At 31.3% G+C, this 25581-nt stretch overlaps 1 protein-coding gene across 1 annotated transcript in view; it reads left to right on the forward strand.

The window, feature by feature from the left end:
* Positions 1-1153: 1153 nt before the first annotated feature.
* Positions 1154-25581, forward strand: part of trbl (tribbles pseudokinase 2) — a 34122-nt gene continuing 9694 nt past the window's right edge. The window contains exons 1-4 of the mRNA XM_080177171.1: positions 1154-2063; positions 5616-6495; positions 16657-16740; positions 17115-17326. Of these exons, the coding sequence (XP_080033297.1) occupies positions 5911-6495; positions 16657-16740; positions 17115-17326 (881 nt within the window). The 5' untranslated portion in view covers positions 1154-2063; positions 5616-5910. The remainder of the gene's footprint in view (positions 2064-5615; positions 6496-16656; positions 16741-17114; positions 17327-25581) is intronic.

The following is a 25581-nucleotide window of genomic DNA, read 5'->3' on the forward strand; positions in this document are numbered from 1 at the left end:
AAATTCTGATAACTATAAGTGGGGTAAAATTGCTTTCAAAAAAGTTCTCAAAAAAAAACACACTGTATATATAACCTAGCCAATCCTAAATAATAAAACGACCAGAAAAAATTTGACTTTAAAGTAATTGCTAGACAAGGCTCTTAGAGGGAAATTGACTTTTAGTTTATTTAATTTTTCAAGCTCATCAGCTCAAAATTGAAAAAATGTTTCATAATCTTAATCAAATAAAACTAATAAGATTGTGTAAACCCGACTAGCCCTGAAATGTATCTCTCTTAATACTTGATATCACTTACACAACAGATTGAGTAAAACAGTTTGGGACATGAATCATGCTTTAGTAAATGACTAGCCGCTACGCCCCCTAGAGGCCTCTAGTGGCACTTGAAGAGACTTGACTGATATAAAATACAAAAAACATTGCATAAAAATTATGTCACTTTTTTTTATAAAATGTAGTTTTCTTGCTTCCAACTTAAAAAAGAGGATTTCAAGCCACGAAATGAAAAAAAATATGTTTACATGCTTTCAATGGAAAATGCAGGTTTCAATCTTCAAACAGAAAATTGGAGATTTTATGCTTACAAATAAAAAAATGTGGGTTTCATGCTTCCAACTAATAAAATGCAGGTTTTGTGCCTTGATCTGAAAACGAATTGGTGATATATGCTAAAGCTAACTATTGAAAATTGAAAAGGTTTCATGCTTCCAACTGAAAGATGCAGTGGTTCAATGGTTTCAGAATTTCCCCATCAATGTTTGTGCAAGAGTTGAAATTTGTTGCCATCCAGCCATTTCTATACTTTAGCTGGGTTTTCCGCCATCTTTAATGGTGTAATGACAGCAAATTAATAATATCAACTTATCAAGCCAGACCTCAATATCAATTGTATCTTCAAGCGACAAATAATGCTGGAACCCACGTTTCTCCTCCAACAAGCCAAGGTTTCTTTTCTTTATTTCACTACTCTAGTACATACACACAGAGCTCGAGTTCATTTCATTTGAGCGCGCGGGAATTTCGTATGGTCAGAGGAAAGAGAGAATTGGCAGAGAGTATAGAGAGAGAAATCAGCTGATTTTGGTCTGCTAGCAGAAACACGCGGTGTGTAAATACTTTTGTCTCCATGGACAAAAAAAAATTGGAACATTTTTTTATTTATAAAAAAGATCAAATTATAGCAGATTTTTATAAAATTATTAATATAAAAAAAATAATTGATCTAAAACAAAATTTTCGTCTATGAAAATAGTAATATTAGCCTTCCAATTTCTTTATGAACCTCTTTAGATTTCTCCACAGCCCCCTTTTATAAATCCCTCCCTACTAAGAAGGCAAAAGGGAAATAAAGAGAGAGGTTTTAATCGTACCTCTCCCTTTTCTCGTTTATCCCCTTCACCTCTCTTTGTCTCCCATCCTCTGAGAATACAAGTTTTGACACAAGCAACAAAAATATAAAAGTTGTTCTTTTGACAAAAAATTTTTATATATGATTTTTTAAATTTTTATACTCGAAAATCTTGAATAAATTAAAACCCCTATAATAAAAACCAGCCATTCAATTGTGAAATAAACTAAAATATCCACAAAATTAGGTTTTTGTAAGAATTTTTCCCCAATTTTAGCTTAATTTGACAAAAGCCCATATAGATATCTTTTAATAAGAGTTTAGACTATTATAAATCGTTATTCTTCCTAATTTATTTGTATGCTTTTGCGCCTCTTTTAGAAAAGTTTGGTTCAAAGATAGATTTACTTGCCGGTACCAAATCCCTCCAAGAGTTTGATTTGTCATTTTTACAACAAACAATTTTATTCGGCGGCTAACTTACCGCCGCCCACTTCTGTCCCCCACTCCCTTTTTATTCTCCCCCTCGTCTTGCCACTCCTCATTATCTCTGTATACTCTCCCCTTTTTCTCTCCATTGCACTGTCTTCACCCCCCCTTTTCTCCTTTATTTTCTATTTAGTGTTGTGAGGGGATCAAAGTGAGAAGGATGTGTGCATAGTCATTTTTTTACAACAAATCTCGTGACAATTTTTTCGTCAACTTTTTAAGGTATAAAAAAAGTTTCTTTTATTATAGTTAAACCATTATTGATTATAAAAATGCTTTTATTAATGCTTAAATCACTTAATTTGTTACTAAAATAGTGAAAAAATGTATAAATCTTGAATAAAACACACAATGGAAATTTTCCCGCTCCCAAAATTTCTGGTCAGACCTTTCTTCAGATGAAAAATTTTGGTTCAAATTTTTCTGAAAAATACTTTTTATACATGATTATGAGATTTCAATAAATAATATCTATGAATTTCTCTTTACTATCTTAAATTTGATCTTATAACTAGTTTTTTTATGTAAATTTTTCTTTGTTTACCTTTTTAACTCGAAACCATGTGTTAAAAAAAAAGAATTAATAGCTAACCAACTCCCAAAAATTTAAATTCGAAAATACCTTTAATTTGTGATTAATTTAACGATAAATTACGATAAAAGCTATTGTTTTAACTTTTTAGTCATAGTTTAAAGAACTTTCTTAAATGAATCATGTTTTCTTAAAAGATAAAATTTTATTAATCACTAATTTTAAGTAAAATCATTAAAAAACAACATCAAATGTAAGAAAAATTAAAGATTTAAAAAATTTCTCCTTGGATAATGGCTATGCCTTGGTGAAGAACTGGTTTTGTATATTTCGAGTGATGGTTACGCGACCTTCACTGAAGGGCACCGCGGTTTCTCATACTTTCTTGTTCAATTATCTTTATCAACAGCTAATTTATTTGGTTTAAATTTAATATTTAAGGGTTATTTTTTGGTGAAAAATCCATAATTTTTAATTATTTCGTTATATATCCCCTTATAATTCATATAGGGGTTTATATTTATATTTATAAGTATTCCCTAATTTTTTTTGTGGCGTTATTCCCTTTTTGGAACCCCTTATTTCCCTTTTCTTTTATTTTAGGGGAAATAGTTTTTAAATTAAACTTATGTTACATGCGTTTAATAATATTTTATTGGAAAAAGATTAATTTTAAGTTTTTATATTTTTTTCTATAAAGTTTAAATTGACCGAATAGTTCGCTGTTTTGACCTTATTCGATATGCTGATTTTTGGGGATTAAAAAAAGGGGGCGGGATATTTTGACCATTAGCCCGTAGTTCTTAAAATAAATGGCCGTAATTGGTCTCGGTTTATTGCTGATAGGGTTAAGCGCTCATTTAGGGCCAGGTTTCGGCTAGCTCGGGCCAGGTTTTAGGCTAGTTTTGCAGGTGTGTTTGTTTGTAGTTATCAATAAAGGTGAACCATTAATATTTGAAAGGTGTGTGTTGTGTTATATACTATCAAATACACTAGTATATATTAGAGAAATTGGTATGTGGGGGGGGGGGGGGGGGGTAAAATAAAGGGTGAAAGGAAACTGAAGGACAAGAAATTTGGGGGAAGTCGCGGGGGAGGGGTGTACACCCCCCCCCCCTCCCACGGGGAAGTGGGGACAGATGTGTAGTATATATCAGCTGAGATAGATCAATACAGAATTTCTGAGGATATACTTAGCTTAGATATGGAAAACCAGATGGTTAGCGCAGGGATAGGCTAATAGCTTCTAAAAGTTAAGGACAAACTTATATTTTGGTACATATTTATTAAGTTTTAACCATATTTTTCAGTTTGAAACAACTTAAAAATCAAAACTGAACCCCTTAACATTTTAATAGTGTAATCCAACTTATGAATTAAATCTTTATCTAACATATTCTTCCTTTGATTATCAGAATATTGTTCTTTACTCCATGGTATGACAAAGTAGTAGTAGGCATGAGGGAGATAAGTACAATGAACTGGGCCGGGAATAATTCATCTGAAGAAAACTTAATTTATCCTAAGTTACTTCCATGTTTTTTTTTGGGTGGAGGGTCTGGAACCAGTAGAACTATTGGGGGAGCTAAGTTTGGGCTTAAGCTTTTATATAGGGGTCCAAATTTATGCTTTTGGCTTGCGGAATAGTTATTTCTCGCATCGTATTATAAACAGCTTTCCGCGGATATAGAATGTACAATTATAAGATTAAAACCAGTTTTTTTAGCCCCAAGGTGCCAAAGGCACAGGCTATAAAAACATCTTATGATTATACATTTTTATATTCGTAGAATGCTGGATATAATACGATGCTAGACGTAGTTTTTTCGTATGGATGAGAACCGGTTCCTATCCACCGGATTCGAATGAATACGAGAAAAGATTTTCTTGAGATGCAACATCCCTGCCTGACATACTGGAGAGGAATATCGAGGGAGATAAAAGGAACAAAAATTATGAAGAGAGGGAAAAAAAATGGATAGAGAGAGATAAGGGGAAAATTGAGAGAGGGGAAAACTTAGTAAATACTTTGGTTTTGTTAGGTATCTTATCTTATTGATTTTTATGCATTGTTATATCATTTTGGCCTTTTTTTTTATCATATTTTATACCTACAAATGTGAATTTAAATTCAAAATATAACTGAAAAAAAGTCATTGTTTGATAATTTTAGAAAAAATACCGAAAGCCTCTCTAGGCTTGAAGCCTTTAATGAATGGGATCTAAATTCAGATGGGGGGGGGGGGGGGTTACATCCGCCCGATTGAAAAAATAAAACGGATGTACCGATTTACAGAAAACTATGAAACTATGTAATATTACTATTAGGAAGGGAGGAGACAATGATAGTTAAAAAATTCCTCAAATTATTTGGGGGAAATTTTTATAATTTATTGTCCTATCTCCAATGGCCCTAATGGTATTGTTAATATCAGGCAATATTAAGGCAGCAGAAATCAATATAACATATCAATGAATATTTTATAAGTTACCATTCCCCTTACTATTATGTTGCATTATTTAAGGGGGAAAGGAAATGGTATATTACCAGACATTTCACGATTCAAATTGATTTTAATCTTATTATATGACTCTTAGATTTCGTTGGCTATACATTAAATAACTACCTGCAAAAATTCAAAAATGCTGATTTTATTATTTTGATCAAAAGTGCAACCATTTATTTGAGTACATTAAAAATTAATATATTAATACTAAATGTTAGAAATGTCATGCAAATTTTTAAGTTAATTTATAACTATTTGCTAATAAAATATTTATTATCATCAATTGGGAAGTTTAATAGTAGATATATTATCAAAATAAAGGCTTAATAATGTATAAAATTATCTATTTACATTGAAAATGTGTCCAAACGTAGCGTAGCAATATAAAACTAGCAATATCATAGAAGCAAACTAATGTTTTAACTGTTAAACAGTAAAAACTTGAAGTTAATTAAAAATGAAATAAAAACCTCCTTTTAGAACTAGCTTTCACGAACGGACGTACGTACATACATTAAAATAAAGTAGCTGCGCTACTTATGATATAAGCCTTATCATATCATAATTTGTTATAAAATGACGATGATAAAAAGTTATCGCAATTAAAAATGTTATCCATATACAAGTATAAAACTAAAGATTAGTTATCCTTAGTTTTGTATTAGATGTGAATAACCTCTGTTAATAATATTATTTATTATGTATTAATATTATTTATTTATTTATTTATTTCAGCCTCAGAAAGAGGTCACCATCTCATCATCTCCCCTCTCAATACAGTATCCAGCCATCTAGATGTCTCTAGCTAGCTAGCAGCAAATATATATATCTATCTATCTATCAAGTGATTGTAAGCTAAATGCAGTCTTTCAGTTTTGTTGATACTTTGAACAAGTGTTTGAAAAAATAATCAACAAGTGAATATTTATTAGAAATTAACAGTGATATATCAAATTCTATTATTACTGTGAGTTTTTTTGTGACATAAGATTGAATTTTTACTACAAAAAGTGATAGCTAACGCCGCATTATGTTGATAACGAGCTCCGTATCGCCGCCGTTATCGCCCGCCCTCCCGTCATCCGCCGGACATTCACACCACAACCATTTTACCTCAGCGCTGCAGCCGCCGCCGCCACCGTCAGAAAATATTGGTGGCAACAGCGGCGGCGTTCTGCCGCTGTCCCAGCCGCCGAACCGCGGCGGTACCTTAACAATCTTTCCGCCCACATCGGCACGCTTAATTTCTCATAAATATGAGGATGGCTTAGCTACCCCCAATAATTCTGTCCTTGCTAGTAATACAGTTCCCGTTATTAGCAGAGTAACTAACCAGACTGAATCCTCCTACCACAAATCCTCGGCGGCGGGTAACAAGGCGCCAGCCGCCGTCCACCTGCAGCAGCCAAGCCCGGCCGCCTCCTCCTCCTCTTTACCGCTCCGCGGCAGTGATAATTACGCCGACTGTGTAACGTTACCGCCCCTAACGGGCCATCCGCGCGAAGGGCAGGCGGCTAGCCTGCTCGGCGGCAAGTACTTGTTGTTGGAGGAAATTGAAGGAGCTTCTTTACATCGTTGTCTACATATTCAGTCTAATCAAGAATTTATATGCAAGGTAAGAAACACGTCTGACATGGCAGCAGCTGCAATATAAGGGATAGTTTCATTAAAAGGATTAAGCCTAACACCTCGTAGATGTACTCGTTTAAAATCTCGTAAGAAAAGTTTTCTCAAAAAAAATGTAAACAATTTGTGTTCAAATGTTGAACAGGAATTTGATAGAATTTTTGGGAAAAGGATTTAATTTATAAATATTTACATTAGCTAAACTTTTAACGCTATTTTAAACAGAAAATAAAGAAACTAAGACTATTATTTTAGTATCAAGATGCCCTTTGATCGACAAAAGTATATAAATTAAGATTTTTAAAACAAAAAAACCATGTAATCAAAAAATAAATATTACTTTTTAAAAAAGCATTAAAAAACATGCGCCTTTAATTATTTCAAATGAAATCGGATATATTTACTTCAATGGCTTCTAATGTTTTAATATATTATCATATGCTTTTTCATGTATTATAAATGTTTTTCTTTACATAAAGTAGCAAAGCTACTCTTTAAATGTTTAATATTTTGTTATGTTAGTTTGATTCCTAAAATCTGAACCTATTGGAACTCTGCTAGAATTCTTTGTTGGTAATCGTTCTTGATATCTAATTATTTTGTTTAAAAATATTAAAATTTTCCCTAAATATAAAAGTTGGTGCTGCACATAACCATTCCTGCAACGATTACGCAGTTTGGGGAATCTGAGAGAGAGGGATATTTTCTTTGCTCGTTTGGGGATTTTAAAAATCCCGCGTCGTTGTGTATTCCCGCTTTATGGCATGGATATGCATCCCGTTAGAGCTACAGCGATAGGGCCAATCAATCAAAAACTTTTTTGCCAATCAAAATTAACACCTATTTTTAAATACTGTATGTCCAATAGCATTAGCATATAAAGATATAGAAAATAAAAAAGGCTTTCGCATAAGATAAGCTATCATTCTAAGCAAAATAGTTTTTCATTACTAAGTGTTTATTTCCCTTAAAGTCCAGTAAGTCGTACAGTGGCGCCGCCTAGAGCTCTTTAAAATATTTGTATTGTATTGTTTGGCGATTTTTCTTTGAAGGGCTCTGGTATCATCCTCCTAAATAGTCATTAACCTTCCCAGGAAGCTACATTGTAAGTAAAGGGAGAACTATATCGGTTAAGCGGGTAGAGAGATCCTTCGGTACAATCAAACAGACATAGATTCTGTTACTTTATAATTATAGAATAAGGCAGAATTTAGTGGATATTTTTCCTAAATCTTTTACTTGTTTTTTCATTGATTTGATTAGCCATAGTTTCTTAGGATTTGGGCCTAAGTAGTCATGGAGTAGGCTGAGACACTTTTGTATAGCCACTAGGGCTATCAAGCTCCACGTTCAAGCACATTATGACTTGACCCGCTGTCTCATGAGAGCTACTCATTAATACCTCACCCTCGCCAAGTATAACAGACCTGTCCCAAATTAAGTCACCGTAATGAATGACGCTCTTCGCAGAGCAGCTTGGTATTTGTAATTTTTTGTTTTTTTTAGAATAAATAACCCTTTCCATTGTTATATAAGTAGGGATCTTTATATATGTAGCTTTATTTTGGGGAATTGGGGGGAAAATGGCTATGTTCTATTTTTAAAACATTTTCTTCATAAAATCTTAATCATAACTATTAGGAATTTTAACAATTCATAATTGAAATTTTCTTGATATTACAATTATAAAGATGTGAAAAACTTTCCTTTATAACAATTTACTGTTCTTTTTCTATACAAATGTGCTTCATATGGACATATGATCCTTGTTATATGTTTAATATGGATGAAAATTAATAAAGTTGTTTGCTTATTATGTGTATAATGTTATCGCTAATGATAGAATATTAAGTGTTCCCTCTCCTATTTGGAGCGTAGCTACTCTATAGGTAGTATTGAATGTACGTCTATTTGTGTCTTGATTTCTCCATGGTTATTTTGTGTTAGTATAGTGAAATCAATGCATAGCTTCGCTACTTATGGATTTCGATATGGTAAATTAAACTATTAAAAAAACTATACCAGTGTAGGTTAACGGAAAAGGTGTATTTTTTGAGAGTAAAGTAAAATGATAGCTAATAAAAGCTACGTCGCATTTTAGGGAATCTGATCGTCTGGGATTTATTGAAATAAGACGGTGGAGAATAATATTTATCTTCTATTATCCTATGACTGTAACCCCTGGTGATGTAAGAGTATATCATAGGGAATAAAATCATAGTGTCTAGCTGTGGAAAAGTTTTCCTTAAATCAATCACATGGCCATTTTTTTGTCTTTTATATGACTGATGTCATAAAGGGGCCCTTTGATTGCACGCCATTTGTTTAGAGGACTTTTAATAGTTATTTTTACCGCGTCGTTTTATATACAGCTTTCCGCGGATATTAAAATATAAAATAAAAATTAGTTTTCAGTTTTGTTTAATTTTATGATTTTATTAAAAAGGCTTTTGGACTTTTGTTATATTGAAATATTTTTATATTATTTTATATCAACTAAGCTTAATTAATAGAATAATGTTAATAAAGGGAGAATATAAGAGAATAAATATATAAGAGAGAGAAATTTCCCTAAATCTTATAATTTTTCTAACATGGAGGGAGGGGGGGGGGGGTTCTCCTGAGGGATTTTTCATTTCCCCCTTGAAAAATATTAAAGGGGGAAAAATGAAAAATCTTATTTCTCTTTCTCTCTATTTATCCTCTTATATATAGATTTTTAGCTTATTTTTGTTATTAAGATAAAATAAAATAAAGTTTTGGAGAGAAAAAAAAAATAAAAATGTTTTTTAGGCTGTCTTTTTATGCATTAACCAATTGGGGGATTTTTTAGGGATACTCATCCGCAATTTTGCCGCGTTTTTGCGGCTGTAAGTTAGCTTTATCGTATTTAAATAAAAGTGAATAGCGGCTGTGGCTTTATTTCTTCAAAAAATGTGCAAAAACGACGGCTAAAAGCGGTTGAATTTCCCCTAATTTTCTTATGAAAATAATTGCAAGAAGTTGTAATAATAATCACGAAGTCTGAGCTTTTTTTTACAGGAATTAGGGATTTTAATACTTCAATAAAAAACAACGTTTTCTGCCAAGTTTTTCTGTGTTATAATATTCATTAAATAATACAATTTTTAAAGATACATTACTTTATTTGTAGAAAATTATTTATAAATCCCCTATCCCTACCCTCCTAGTTTTTTTTTCATGCTTTTTTTCCTTCAACTCTTGTTAATGAAGACTTATTACTTAGTCAGAACTTGGATAAATTACTATTTTTGTTTTTTAATCACGTAAACTGTTTAATTTATATTCGTTTTTTGATAATAAAAATAGCTAAATTTTGTAAGCTAGAACGAAATAAGATAATACATTAATTTTTTTGATCATGGTTTTAACTGGCAAAAAAAGTTAGAGGCATTTTAGTTTTATTGATACAAATACCCTTTTTTTTCTTGGCCCAATTCATTGCAAATTTTTGTGCAAATATTGCTTCGCAACTGCAAGCTGTTGTCATCCTTGTATGACATTGTCCTTATCCAAGGATTTTTGTTAGTTTTGGTTGCTTGGTTTTTTATGCAGGGATGCCGGGGGATAGGACATTCATATTCCCCAAAATTTAATAAAATTCTGGCGTAGATTTTGTAAGCATTAGAGTAGATTGATTGATTTTCATTGTTTTTTCCCCAATTATTTCAATTTTATCCTTGCTGGCTATGCAGCAGATTACTATATCTAGCTAGTTTGCCATGGCCTTTCTCTTTTTTTTTGCCGGTTTCTATAATTAAGAAGCCAATGAAAAAGGCTTAGTATAGAAGCTGCTTTATAAGTTGTGCCTTTCGTATGTCTTTTCAAGTTGGTAAATATAAGTAAGATTTTCTCATCTGCTATTTAAGATAAACTCCTGATTTTTTTGTATACAGATTCTTGTAACTATATGGCATAATTATGCACAGTGCAACATTTGCAGTCTGGCTGCTTTTTGACTGCTTTTTAGCGGCTTTTTATTTGCACTTGCCGCGTTATTTAAGAACAATAATGCCCTTGTTTTCTTTTTGTTTTGTTTCTTTAGCTAGCAATTAAGGTAATGTTTATCGTAATAAAAACATTGAAAACTGAACTTTTAAACTTCTTATTGGCCGAGGTGACAAAAAATCTTTGTCTTAATTGTCATTTATCTTTAATTTTCTCTATTTTTAAACTCTAATAGCTAAAAAAAACAAAGTTTTTTTTTGTTGTAGTTGGGAATGTTGCGAAAAAGTTTTTTTGAAAAGTACATAAAAATATCCTTAGTAAAATTCTTACATTCATTGTCAAGGCTAAAAGAGAAGGGGGAATGTAAAACTTTGAAATCCCCCCCCCCCCTCCCCCTGTTTTTCAACAGTACAAATATGGGGGAATATATGGTTGTGTATGAAAGGGCGGGGGAGAAGAAGGACATTGATGTGTAGAAAAAGTCCTTGATTCTGTCTCACCCTCCCCCCCCCCCTTTAACCACATATCGCGCCCCCATCCCTCTTACGCGCGCCGCTAATACACACACACATGCACGTATATTACGCTCACCCCATACAACCATATAAACTATTTTTGCGTTGAGAAAACAATCACAAATACTTTGTCTTCAAGTTTTAATGATTTATGTATTGTAAAAGGCAAAATTATTGTCCCTTTATCTCTCTGTGTTGGTATAAATTAAATAAATAAAGGTTACCTAGGTTTAGCTTGCTGTGGAACAAAAATCAAGATTAAACAAAACAGAGAAAAGTCGATCTTTGTTATCTTAGCTCTTAATAAATAGATGCCACATTTTTTTGGACGAAAAATTTCCGCAAAAAAACTTTCTTTTTGGAAAATAATTATTTTTTCATATAGGTATTAAAAAAGTATTTTAATGATTTTTTCTTTTTAAAAAAGATTTACGGAAAGTAATTGAAAAAATACGCACCCTGGGTGAAAAAAAACCGTAGGTTGCGGATTCTCTGTTTCGTTAAGAACCAACAATTTCTCAAGACAAAGATCTCGCCACTAGACCTTTGTACAACTTTATCTCCCCTTGATTCTCTTTTTTTCCAACCCCTATCTCCTCTCTCTCTCTATTTTTTTTATAAAAGGAATCTACACCATTTTACCTTTTATGGTGGGGGTAGCGTTATTACAAAAAAAAACAAAGGGGTCGATTTAAAATTATTTACAAAAGACCTTTCCCTTAAGTAATTTTTATAAACAAAAAAGCTTGATAACTTAATGCCACTAGAATCTTTAGTAAAAACAAGGACGAGCGGTAACGCAGTTCATTAAGTCTATTATGATAAAGATTTAAGATATGATATCTTTAACCCTAAATGAATATTTCTTGGGTATTAAAAAAATGGGTTAAAACATCTTTGTATTTAGTTCTTTTTTTTAAGCGGATGTGAAAAAAGTAATAAATTTTCGTACTTGTGAAAAGTACCATTTTTTTGCATTTTTGCAAACGTAAAATAAATACTTACTGAAAAGTATAAAAAAAAATAAAATACATTGTTTTTGATTAAATGGTCATGATTTATTTTGATTTATTTTTTGTTTAAAATTGTCCATGATTTATTCATGTTGGTGTTATTGTTTTAATATTTTTTTGAAAATATATTGCCAACGGCCAAGTTAAGGTTACATAACTTTAAATGAATAGGAAAAAACTTATTTAAAAATTATTTAAAAACCTTGCGCAGACATCAAAACATAAGATTCAAACCAGTTTTCTAAAAACTTTTTAAAATACAATTCCTACGATTATTCGTGGAAAATTGTCTGTAATACGATGCTATACATGATGTTTCAGTATGGATGAGCTGAGAACTGGTTCTAATCCAGCGGATATTAATCGGTTTCAAGCCATACTAGAAAATATTTTACATATGATATTGAAATGTAATCATAAAACTATTACAACTATGTTCTAAACAAAGGCATACAGTTAAAGCATTATTTAAATAAAATAAAACTGTTTTCATAAAGTTTAAAAGTACATCAAGGTCTATAGATGAATAGTCATGTAGCCGTTTTTACGGTTCTAGAAGGGTTTTAATTAGGCGACCTTAGATGACATAATCATTAAGCAATTTCTTAAAGGTTCAGTTTTTAAAATATTTTTATAAACCTAAAAAAATGTTTAATTAAAGGGCTCGTTTAGTTGTTATTTTAATAGATGAAGAATGATTTAATTTCAAAAAAGATTGAAAAAAGGTAGATTTTTGTTTTAAAAACTGAGCAATGTCAAATGTAGTTAGAATGATTACTGGCAAAAATTACGAAACTGCCACAATTTCTCCCCCCCCCACTCCCTCTCTCTCACATCACCTTACTTATAGACATATATAAAGTGTCATCCCAAAGCTACTAGTTTAATAGGGTAGACACAGATTAAAGCACATCATATTAAGGCTTTTTTTTGATTGATCTTTAAGATCTCACTAACTACTTCACCGATTGAGTTCTCCATTTAATGGAAGCTTTACACAGGTCCCGGTATGTTGTTCTACTATTTAATGTTAGGATTATTTCCCTCCCTTTCTAAGAATACACTGCTCCTAGATGTTAGGGACGCCTTTGCTTGTATCAATAAAAGTTTATTATTCTTAAAAGCTTTAAAATGATTGATTATAAATCCATCTAATTTTAGTAAAATTGCCAGAACGTCAATATGCCTAGGAAGTGTCTTAATGTAGAAATCTCCATGGAGAAAGGGGACAAGAATTATTAAATTAATCAACAACCTTAACTATGCATTATTAAATACAGAATTTCTTTAATAATGTTTGTGTCATATGTGGTTAAAATTTTTTTTTTATGATTGTCTTATCCCTTTAATCCTTGAGAAATCTTGTGAAATATTTTTATTACAACAACTTCACGTTTAGAATATTAACCCCCAAGGACAAGGAAATACAAAATTGAAGATAAAATTTTCTTCAAACTTTTTGATCAGTCAAAAAGGATAGTTTCTTTACGGCATAAACTTTTACAACTAGAGAAATAAAAATACGCACAAAATCAACACATAATTCAAACAGATTAAAATCACGGATATAAAGGGATAAGACAATGGCCGATAAATTGATGTACATCCCAAATGATGATGCAAAAAAACACCCCTTCTTTAGATTGCTATTAGTGGTTGAAGCGTTTGGCTCTCAACTTAATGAACCAATCAATCAAAATTCAACAATGTCGCCAAAGTTGTTAAGCTAACGTATAAGAAAACGCTATAATTAAAAAACTTTTGGGACTAGTGTAATGAACATTGTTCCCCTTCCTCCCTGGATCAAAATATATGTCTCAACCTAACAGTTATACTGTTGCGAATTTCAGAGAATGACTGAACTGTTTATATTGTTTACATGAATGTTATCATCCTTGTTGTTTACATGCTTGTAAACACATACCTTCAATGGTGTGCGCACATTTCCGCAATTCTATCTTATTAGCGGCTACGCCCCTAGAAGCACTTTAAATGTTTATTTTTAAAAAAATACGATACCTAGCTATGTTGGTTTGCAAGTTTCTACGATACTTACTTAGCTATGTTGCGTAGGAGTCTCTTTTCGTAAATTTTTTCCCTCGATTTTTTGTGATTTCTCTTGGTACCCCCCCCCCCCCCCCCCCAATAAAAAAAATAGTTATAAACCTTCCCGGGACCTATGAGAAGCTACCTTGTTAAGGAGAACCCGATCGGTTAGTAAGATCCTTCGGTACAGACAAAAAGACACACAGACACACATCCTGTTACTTTATTAAAAGTATCGTCCAATCATCAGAAACACATTTTATTACAACTCTTAATATTTCTTTCCCTTTTTATCTTTTTTTTTATCTTTAAACAACTCCTATTACTTTTTAAAGTGTCTTTTTGCTAATATGAAACTGAACTCGAAAGTGCTATATGCTGAAATAACTGAACACCAGAAAATATGTTGTATACTACATATCAATACCAATAATTCCTATCTCAATAGGGGGGCCTAATAAGTAATAACATTACTTTTTTTTCAGTGTATCTCCTTTACAATTTACTTTTGAAAGCTTTTCATAACTTTATTTGCATCAAACAATCGGCTTCTCATGCTATAAAGAGGTTTTAATAGCATAAAATTGTCATTGAAAAAAAAACATCTTTTTTATGTACTTAACTGTCCTTGTGTACATTCATTTATTTCCTATTATAGGATTAATTTAATATTTATTGATAGAAATAAGAAATAAATATGCCACAAAATAAGATATTTTGTTATTGTTTTATTTAAAAATAATCTTTTTGATTGGGCTTTAGTGTGGTCTAGGTCTAACAGATATTATTTGATAAACAGTTAATTCTTTTATACTTTCATACCTTGATAACAAAAGAATTAGGGGGGAGGAGTATAAAATTTGGGGGGGGGGGGCATTCCTTAAATCTGTGGGAACTATGCAAGGGTCAGACAGGGGTCATAGTAACCTGTTTTTTTTTATAACTTTTCTCTTTTTAAAAAATATTCATTGTATTTTGATAAAAAGCTTTTTTATCAAATACATTACTTTTTTATCCCAAAGTGCAAATTAAGAAATTGCAACTTTCAAATAATGTTTCGATTATAATTTTTGTCATTAAAAAAATAAATAAAATGATAGAAAAATAATCTGGTTTTGATTGTATATTGTATAAGCGTTCTTTTTTCGTACAGTTTAATACAATAATTACCTTTAAAACTAAAAAGTACAAATTAAATGAGTATTTTTTTTGTTGTTAAAAAGCAGTTGTAAAAAAAATTAGGTATGGCGTGACTTATTTTTTGATTACGTGGTTCGTTTCCTTTTTTTTTATAATGTGGTAATCTTTAACTATTAATTCATTATCTACAAAATATATTATTACCTAAAAGGCGGATTTTTAAAATAAAAATTTTGATGAAATAATCATATTTCAAATTTAGATATCAAAGTCTTGCTAATTTTTGTTTAAAATGCATTTTAAAACTTTAAAAAAATTAGAACCATTATAAATGTTTAAAGATACATATAGATAAAATGTTTATATGACAATAAAATATGATTTGATGAAAGTTATGGAATGTACTTGGTTTACGCCCAATATGGTTTTGTATGCCCCCTCCCCCCCCCTCCCTCGGCTCCCTCATTTGCGATTACATAAAGTGGTATAACTTCCCCCCCCCCCCTTCCATCCTAGTCAATTAAACAGTCTAGTCTCATTTATTACAAATGAACGCCCAAACTACTTTCTAAATTTTATCAACAAAAAAATCGTATATAAAAATTATACCCTTTTTTGATGATTTTTATATACGTTTCTTTTAGGACAACTATATCAAACCATGCAAGAAAAATAACTTTATCAAATCATTAATTTAAAACAGCAAAGGTATTCGAATGGTAACTAATTGTGAAAAAATTCATTGAAAAACAGCGAACAAGAATTTCGAACAAGATGGGCAAATTTTTTCTCTTTAATCAATTCACATTGCTCTAAAAATGTACAAAAATAACAATAGATTTTTTAAAATGGCCAATAAATTGATGTACATCCCCAATAATGATACGCCTTCTGTAGATTAAAATTAGGAGTCGAAACGTTTTAACACTCAATTAAATGGATCAACCAATCCAAATTTATTATAGTCCCGAAAGTTGTTAAGCCAACTAATAAGAAAACTATATTATAAAACTTTGGGGACTATTGCAATAAATAAATCATTGTCCTTTCTCTCTCTTTGGGTTTTAGCACAATTTTAGACCATCGTATGAAAGAAGGAATACAAAAGCCTGGCTTGCGCTATCAATAAAGAAAATAGATGAAATAGTAAGGAGTGTCAACAAAAAAGAAATCATCCAATTACATCATTTCACAATTCCAAAAAATTTCATCAAATTCTTCAAATTAAAGCACTAATAAAAAGAAATGGAAAAGTAGATTTTTAGCTTTTTTATCGCATAATTATTTAACAAAATTATGCTATAATTGGGTTATGTATTTGTTTTTTTCTAAGGTGTGGTTTTATTTTTAAATACTAAAAGTACGCATCTTCATCCTACATATGTTAAGTAGCAAAAAAAGCAAATTTGTTCTACAGAGCTCGACATTCCTAACTCTCAGTTTAATGGATTTTTTTTCGCGTTTCAGGTGAAGCCAGTAGATTCTGCGTGCCAAAGGTTGCTGACCGCCCACTACAGAGTAGATGGACATCCAAATATTAACACAATTCAGGTAAGGAGAAATGTGAATAAGTTATTTATCGAAGAGTATTATAAACAGCTTTCCGCGGATAACAAAACGAATAGATAAAATTATAGGATTTATTCCGAAAATTAATCATTTAATTTGTCATTTTACTATTCGTAGAAAATTGTCTTTAATACGACACGATACATATTTTTACAGTATGGCTGAGAACAGGTTCTAATCGAGAAGATATTAATCGGTTTGAACTTTTGAAGCCATTAATGCTTATTAAATTATGGCTTTTTTTTAAAGGGACGGGATCTGTCATTCATTTTTTTCCCTCATAAAAATGCCCACTTCACTCAGATATCAGCAATTTAGCAATTTTGTTCACACTTTTAACATTGTTCTATTTTCAGGAGGTTGTAATAGGCCGCCAACGTGTATACCTCGTCTTACCGCCCTGCCACGGCGATCTCCATTCCTACGTGCGGTCCCGCCGGCGGTTGCGGGAAGCCACGGCCCGCGCCTTGTTCCGCCAGGTTGTGGCCGCGGTCCACCATGCCCACAGCCGCGGCATTGTTCTCCGGGATCTCAAGCTTAGAAAATTCGTCTTCACGGACGAGTCTAGGTAAGGATTTTATTCTCCTGTGATATATGCAATCAATAAATCATTTTAAAGTGACATTTGACAAAACTTTTATATAAAAAAAACTTGGTTCTTCAAATTTATGGGTCATTTTTGATGAACTCATGTGATATCTGCCACCAATCAGTCTAGACAAAAAATGACCTGAAATCATGCTTTAAATTCATAATTGCCTTTTTATAAAAAAAAACAATTGAAAATGGGGGGGGGGGAGCTCAGTTTTATCGTATTTTTATCGACCAAGGTCGAAAAATACCCCCCGTAGATTGGTATTGTTATGTTGATATATGAAAGTATGATTGTAAAAGTAAGGTCATATTGAAATCTATTTTCTCCTCTTATCTCTAGTTTTCGGCGCTAGTTTTCTTTTCAACTATCTTACACCTACATTAATATGTAGGTAAGATGTTTTAAAAATACTTTAAAAAATATTTTTTTTGTACTAAAATTTCTATATTTAAGTCTTTTCCAGTTTTATTTGAGATAAAAATCAATTTTTTAGATAGTTTGTATTTTTAGAAGAAAAATTCTGAATTTTAAGTTTTTAACCCACCCTATCTATAAATTCATGCCTAAATCTTTCTTCATCCTACATACATTATCATTTTGACCTTGTAAATACGTCCTATACTCGCATATATATATATGCTAAGTTGAGAAATATCGTAAGAGAGAGAGAGAGAGAGAGACATATAACCATATTTCTAAATCTATTATTGAGCAAGTCTGTAAAGCAGTGTGGCGTGCGCGCGTGGGTGTGTTAACACTCTCGCGCGATTTCTCAATGTATTGCGCTATGCGCGTGTGTGTGTGGCGCTTAGTAGGAAACTAGTATTTCTCCACTTTAAGATTTCCAAATCCACGGTGAAAATTTTCGAGGATTTCTAAACTTTTTCTGATCCCTTATTTTACTCTACACAGGGTTAGGGATATAAGACAATGGGAAAATTTAATGTCAATTGTACTAATATTTCAAACAAGGCCTTACGACTTTTCACTTGAAAATTTAGGAAACTTATTTAAATAAAACCAAAGGAAAAAAGTAATACTACGCTACTAAAAATTTAAGTTTGATTTGCTTAACTGTTTAGCAACCTGTGTCAGACAGACGGACAGACACTTAGCTGAGTGAAAGCTGATTTCTAAATTCTTTTCACCTTCGTGGTTCTTAGAATATTCAACTTTATCAGGGGAAAATATTAATTTTCAGCTTTAAAAAATGAAAATAGAAACCCTGATTCCTTTTTTCTTTATTATAAAGTTTTTAAAAGTTTGTTCAATATATACCCCTTATCCAAGTTTTTTGAATAATCTCAAAAGAAATGGTATGCCCATTTAATATTTTCAACCCATTGCTTAAGAGAAAGCTTTCAAGTTTCTTTGCCCCTTTAAAAAAGTGTATAATAAAGTAATATATTATTAGATCATGACGCTTAAAGAGAAATCTATAAATATCTTAAAATATTTCAAAATTCAAGTGGATTAATTAAAATAAAATGTATGAGGGCGTAGTTTTTAAACTTGAAATAGTTACTATTAGCTACTATGGATACACATTACCCTTGGTTTCATACGGATTATACAAATATATATATACTCTTACTATTATAGTAGCTATGTTTTTTTTTTAAATGTTTGTGTATGTGTGTATATAAACTCCCTTTCTCATTAAAATTGTGCGCCTATTGGTGATGGGGGGGGGGGGGGGGGGCAATAGTAATCATTTCAACAATCTTAACTTGAGGGAGTTATATGTGTAGTTGTGCGACGAAAAAAAAACACCCATGGAAACATTGTAGATACCAACATTATTCTGGCGGGAGTTATTAACTTAGTGTAGGGAGTAAATTTCACTCCGATGACTGCTTAACAGAGGGCTGACGGAGCAAGAGAGAGAGTAAGAGCGAGAGATGGAGAGGGAGTTACTCACTCATGGTAGCATAGCAAATTTTTGTCGGAGGGAGTTCATGTTTAAATTAAGAATTTTTTACAAAATTTTTTTAACTTTTTTTTTTTAAATTTTACAAAAAACTGATTTTTAAAAAAACATATATCTTTAAAAAAAATGATTTTAATTCTAATGATTTCTTAATTTTAAATGTATCAATGAGAGATTTGATTTTATCCATGACAACTTGAAATAAAACCTGACAACATAACTAATAATAGCAACAAAGATTTTAATGAATTATAATAGAAATACACACACACACACAAAGACACAGAAAATTATATAGAAATCAATGAGTATAGATTTTTTAGGGATTTTATTTATTATTAATATTATAATTATTTTTATTGATTAAAAACAAAATTGCTTTTAAAAGGGAAAAATAAAACTTTCTAAAATATTCAAGCAAGAAAATTTTTAAACAATTTGTATAGTACAAATACTGCTAAAAAAGTCTTGTACTAGACTAAAATGTCCCAATTCTTTTTCTGTCCTCCATGTACTATATGACATGACAAATTGAAATAAAATGGGGCTGTTTAAGTGTGCTTTTTAGCTGTGTATTGTTATGTTATTTAGCCTTTTGTATCTAGGCAATGATTAGCTTTCTTTACACACAAGCAACCTCACATGTATGATACTTGATAGTAACCCCATTCCCAATTAAAAGGTGAAAGTAAAAACGCCCGCATCTTTTCGGTGGGGGAGGGGGTGGGGTAAATTACACCGGCCGGCTTTTACAAATATGAGTATTTTTACACATACACACACACACACACACACACTCAATCATGCAAAAGCATTTTTGTGTGTAAAAAATTTTTATGGTGTCAAATAAATTTTTTCAAAATATAAAGTTTAAAAAATTATCATAGTATTTTATGAATTTGGTTAAATTGAGTTCTTTCTCTCCTTCAATAATATAAGGAAAGTCAAAAAGTGAATTCTAATGTTTTTCCAATAGCCTGCTTAGCTGTATATAGTAATTGTCATGTTTATATAAATTAAGTTTAGTGCTACTATGGAGTAAAAATTGTATATATGGATACAATAAAAACCATACACAACCAAGGAGAGTCATTTGCATTCACACTAAAAAAATAGTAGATCAAAAACATTCTTATATTTAACTAACGAGAGGTCAATATGTTTTTCTGTACCTTAATTGTCGTCGGTAGAAAATCCCCCAAAAATTTTATGTAATATTAAAACTAATTAAATTAGTTTACAAATAGATTTAAGGGGAGGGCGAATGATTCAGGAAAATAGCTTAAAACCACCCAAAAACAGTTCTTCATTAAGAGTTCAAGGGGGGGGGGGGGGGTTGACACATTTGCGTAAACCTGGCACCTAGGCTTTATCTTTGGACTGAGAGGATAGGTTATTAATGATAAAATCATTCTTGTATTGTGAATTTCACGAAGTCTTAACAAAATATGCATCTTTTTTAATATTACTCACATATTTGAAGAAAAAAGATGCATATTTTGTTTTATAAGTTCCTTTTTAACTTAAAAAAAAATTCTATTTTGTTTTTACCTGTACAGAGACCACCTGGAGGCCTGGAGCTCCGGAACCTGGAGGCCTATCCAAAAAATCTTAAAACTTCGTAAAATTCATCATATAAGAATGATTATTATAGAATATCAGTTTTTGAGATCATTAACTTACATTATAGGATTTTAGCAGAAAGGTGCAGAAAATAACGCATTTTGACTAAATAATAATCATTTTTTAAAGAATATATGTCTCTGCTCTTAGTAAACGTAGAGAATTGATTGTATTAGCAACTAAAATGTTATTGCTAAATTATCGTCGTGGTAACTTATTTAAGTATGTATGTGTTCAAATATATAAGTAGGCGTTGTCGAGCCACTTTTATTGTAAACATATTTTATTTGATTAACTATAAAATACACATTTAAAATACTGAAAAATCTTGATAAAATTGTCACTTTGGTAGACATTTTAAATTGCGGCCATAAAATAATGCTTTGTTATTTTGGTTTTATGGTTTTTGGCGACACCTTATTTGAAATTAAGATTTAAAGATTTATAAACTTTAAAATTACCACCTATAAAATGCTTTTGAATTTTTAAGCCCTTCCCCCCCCCCCCTTTGATGTTATTGCCTCTTTTGGGTATGGTCACTAAAATTGTTTTAATTTTGTAATGCAGAAAAAGCCGCTAATTTACCCATTTTTCACTCCCTCCAAAAAAAACAAATTTTACCTTTTGTGTGCCATTCTTTAAGTATTATCTAGCCCTTGTTTAAAAAAAATCTTTTGTTTTTTCTTGGGGGTTGGTTGATTTCAATGGATTCAATACCACGCGGCCATTTAGGTGGTTGTTTCGTTGGGGGGGGGGGGGGACAGATGGTGGTTTTAAGGTCATTTTTTCCCATTGTTCACTTAATGTTGCCAATACCCAAGACAAGATTGAAAAGTGGTCCCACAAAAATGTAAAAAAAATCACAAATATATTGATTATCTTCCAAAAATCTATAATTTTATATCTTGCCTCGTATTTTTTTCCCTAATATTTTTTTGATAATAAGAAAATAAAAAATCTTTTTTAGATATTTTGAGGGGCAACCGCAGGGGGAGTTAAAATAAGGGTTGGTAATTGCTTGTAATGCCTAATTTAGAATTCAAGACCTACCTCAATTTTTTTTTGGTTTCTTTGTTGATTTTATTTTGATTTATTTTAATAAAATGGTCATTTTTGTTTTGTTCCTTTGGCAATGTTTTAATGCTTAAATAATCCTTTCTTAATCAATTGAAAACTTATTTGTCTATTGATTTACAATTTGTTGAAATAATGTTAAAGTGTACAAAGATAACCCCAAAAAATCATTTAAAAATTAAGAAAAAATACGCAAATATTTCGCAAAAATATTGCGGTTTGGCTTCTTTTTAGTGATACTAAACACTTTAAAACTAGAACAAGTAAACCAGATCTCCTTGAAAAATATGACACCTTCTTATCTTATATATTAACCCTATTTGTTTAAGTTAAGGGGGGAGGCCTGGTTAAATAAATAGCAGGTTTTTAAAATTAATAATTTACAGCTAGTTCTAAAGGTATCATAGGCTGAAATTTTGAAGTGAAATAACCTTATAAACAGTCATAAGACCCAATTTTTAGGTGGGCGTTTCTAGGTTAAACGACATGATATGATAAGTAGTATTTATATGTGGGCTAAGCGATTTCATTCAATTGACATTGTTTAATACTTTCATTTATACCCCCTTTTTTTTAATTTTTAAAGAATGTAGGTAAATTATGCATTTTTTATGGGGGTGAAATTAGGGCGGTAAAAATATGTACATGTGTTTTTACCATCGCACAATTTCACTTGCTTAATACAGACAGACAGAAAGTGAGATAGAAGAAGAGAAAATGGATTAGGATAGGGAATAAGAAAAATAGGTGGATAACTTTAATGGAGGGGGAAGACAACCCCACGCCAAATAGCCTAAAACTTGCCTAAGACCACTTTAAAGCTTACTTAAAAGTTGAAAAAATTCAAACCAATAACATTTTCTTATTCTACATACTTATTAAATACAAGAATTCTAATTCCTATTTTTGAATATTGCAAAGACTTTAGTTTCTATTTTATATAGGGATAGATAAATGGGTGATAAATTAATCTTTCCCTCATTTCTTTGTAGTAAAATTATGTTTAGTAACTGGTTTATATTTGGAGAGGAAAGGGATGTTGATTAAATTATTAATGCTTGTACCTTCCCTCCTTGAGAGTTGAACTATACATGGTAGAGAAAGTTTGGAAATGAAATTTCTCCTTAGAAAGTCTCTGAGTTCATACTACTATACTATACTATGCTATACTATACAGGTTGCAGAGAGAGTAGGGGATGGGCGGACATTAAACAACAATCAAAAAATAAATTTTCATACAACAATATAAAAAGATTAAGGCTCATATACAAGAAAGAAAAGCATTTTGAAGTTATAAAGCATTTTTTCAAACAATGATAATTTTTGAAAAAATAAAAATTTCAAGTCCGCCCTTCCCACAGGCATAGAAAAGGACATAGAGAGAGAGTTGGAGAGAGAAATCTTTTGGCCTGAGTTTTACTCTTAACACATATTATCATCATATCATATATTCAAACCCACACACACTCACACATACACACTCACACACACACACAATGTTTATAGGGGGGCGGTGAAAAAAAACTTTTTAAGGCCTTGCCATTTTTGCCTTGAATTTCTCCTCAAAAATTTAGAAGGGGATGTTTATATGAAGAAATATCTTGAGTAGGAATATTAGATTTAAGTTGAAAATGTATTTATATCTAAAATTTTCTAATTGAAATTGTAAATCATCAACCTTATTACAAAAAGTAGTAAGGTTTTTTGTCTAAATATTCTAGAGGAGCTTCATAGATACCGGTATGGTTTAAGGCTACTCTCTTTTTGAAATTAAAGTCTGGAGATGGTCTTAGGCTATATTTTGCCCTCTCGCAACCTAACCGATTAATTGGCCCCTATATGAAATGGGCACAGCCACTGGAATCTTAAATCGGATTGCAGAAAAAAAAAACTAAAATTCCAAATGAAAATGACAGATCATTTCCATTGTATAAATAAAATAAAATTACATAACCTTTGTCATTTATTAATTCAAAGAAGAAAGATAAAAGACTGGCATTTAGAAATTGAAAACTTGTTTTATTTTCAAATAACTTGAAAGTACACAATGGTAAAATGGTAAATAAAATTGAAAACAATGCAAAAAAGAAATATTTTAAAGTCTACAACCTTTAAATTAAGTCTTAAAATGCAATGAAAGGCTAAAAAATGTTTCAAAGTTAAAAATTTTAACAACATTTCTAGTACCAAAGGTCATAATGTACAGCTAAATTTCACATAAAGGAATTTGGGGGAAGATTAGTTTATTCTCCATTTTCATATCCCTCTATTTATCGAGAAAGCTCCAGTTTTCTTTTCTCTGCTTCAAGTTTTGAAGAATTTTACCATTGTCATTGGTTTCTATCATTAATCCTAATTAAACCGAGACTAAAACATTTTTTTTTGTTTTTTGGCATCACAGCATAAGCGTAGCAACTCTAGATCTTTCAACACTTCAAATCTCTATATTTTCGCTTCTTTCAATTCCATCAAAATTTTAATTCTGATAATTATTTTTTAAGATAAAAAACTTTAGTCAAATATAGAATTTTATTTTTTTTAAATCAAAACTTACGCAAGTTGATAAAATAAGACGTCATTGAGTAGCTGCGCTTATAAAGACAAAGTGTGAAATAAATTTGCGCGCCTCGCGCGTTAAGTTACAAAGTACATATTAATATAACACAGCCACACACACACACACACACACACACACACACACACACACACACACATACTCACACACACACACACACATGGTTCTATATGTTGGTAATAACTGTTGGTTAATGGTGGAAGAACTATTGATATTACATTAAAATGACCTTTACAGGTCTACTGGCCATTAAGGTCGTTTCAACCCCCCCCCCCCCTCCCCCCTGCGCCAGATTTAAATATTTCACAATCAGAGCAGTTTTTATTCAGTTTTAATATTGTTTTATTTTATTTTCAACAAGGTTAATCAGTTTTACAAGTAACACAGCAAAAAGTCGCCGTTTAGATTAAAATAACAGCCTTAGAAATATAAAAGGTACCAGTTTCTAAGCCCCAGACTGTAGGGTAGTAAAATAGCCCAAAACCACCCGGCCCGTGACACCTGAAAGCTTTCCTTAAAAAGTACATCTAAAACAGACACTTAGTATATAGTATACAGCAATTATTAGTAGCTTCGCTCCTCAGAATAATGCATGTACTATATTATTGCCCTCATATTTATGCTTCTAAATTGATGGAGGCGTTGAACTTAGGTTTATTGTAAACATGAAAACATTGTATTTACCATTTTAAAACATTAATTGATGTTTTTAATAGGGCAATGAAAGACCTTGATTTTATTATTCAGAATTTTGAAATATCTGAGAATTTTGTTGATAAAGAAAGAAGGATGGCTAAGTGAAATAAAACTAAAGATTTGCTTAAATACAGAGATTTAGGATTGGGATACTGGTTAGCAAATCAAAGTGTCATGAGTAGATTATTGGTAACATTTGAGAAAAAAAGTGGTCGTAGATTGTTTCAATCCCATCTCAATATGATATACTAGCGACTACGCCCCCTAGAAGCCTCTAGGGGCACTTAAGGTAGGAGGGGGGACCTCATCCCATTTTAAATTTGAGTTTCA

The sequence above is a fragment of the Acartia tonsa genome, chromosome 11 (genome assembly GCF_053477335.1).
Source record: "Acartia tonsa isolate MP-2025a chromosome 11, ASM5347733v1, whole genome shotgun sequence".
In the NCBI taxonomy this organism is placed as follows: Eukaryota; Metazoa; Arthropoda; class Copepoda; order Calanoida; family Acartiidae; genus Acartia; species Acartia tonsa.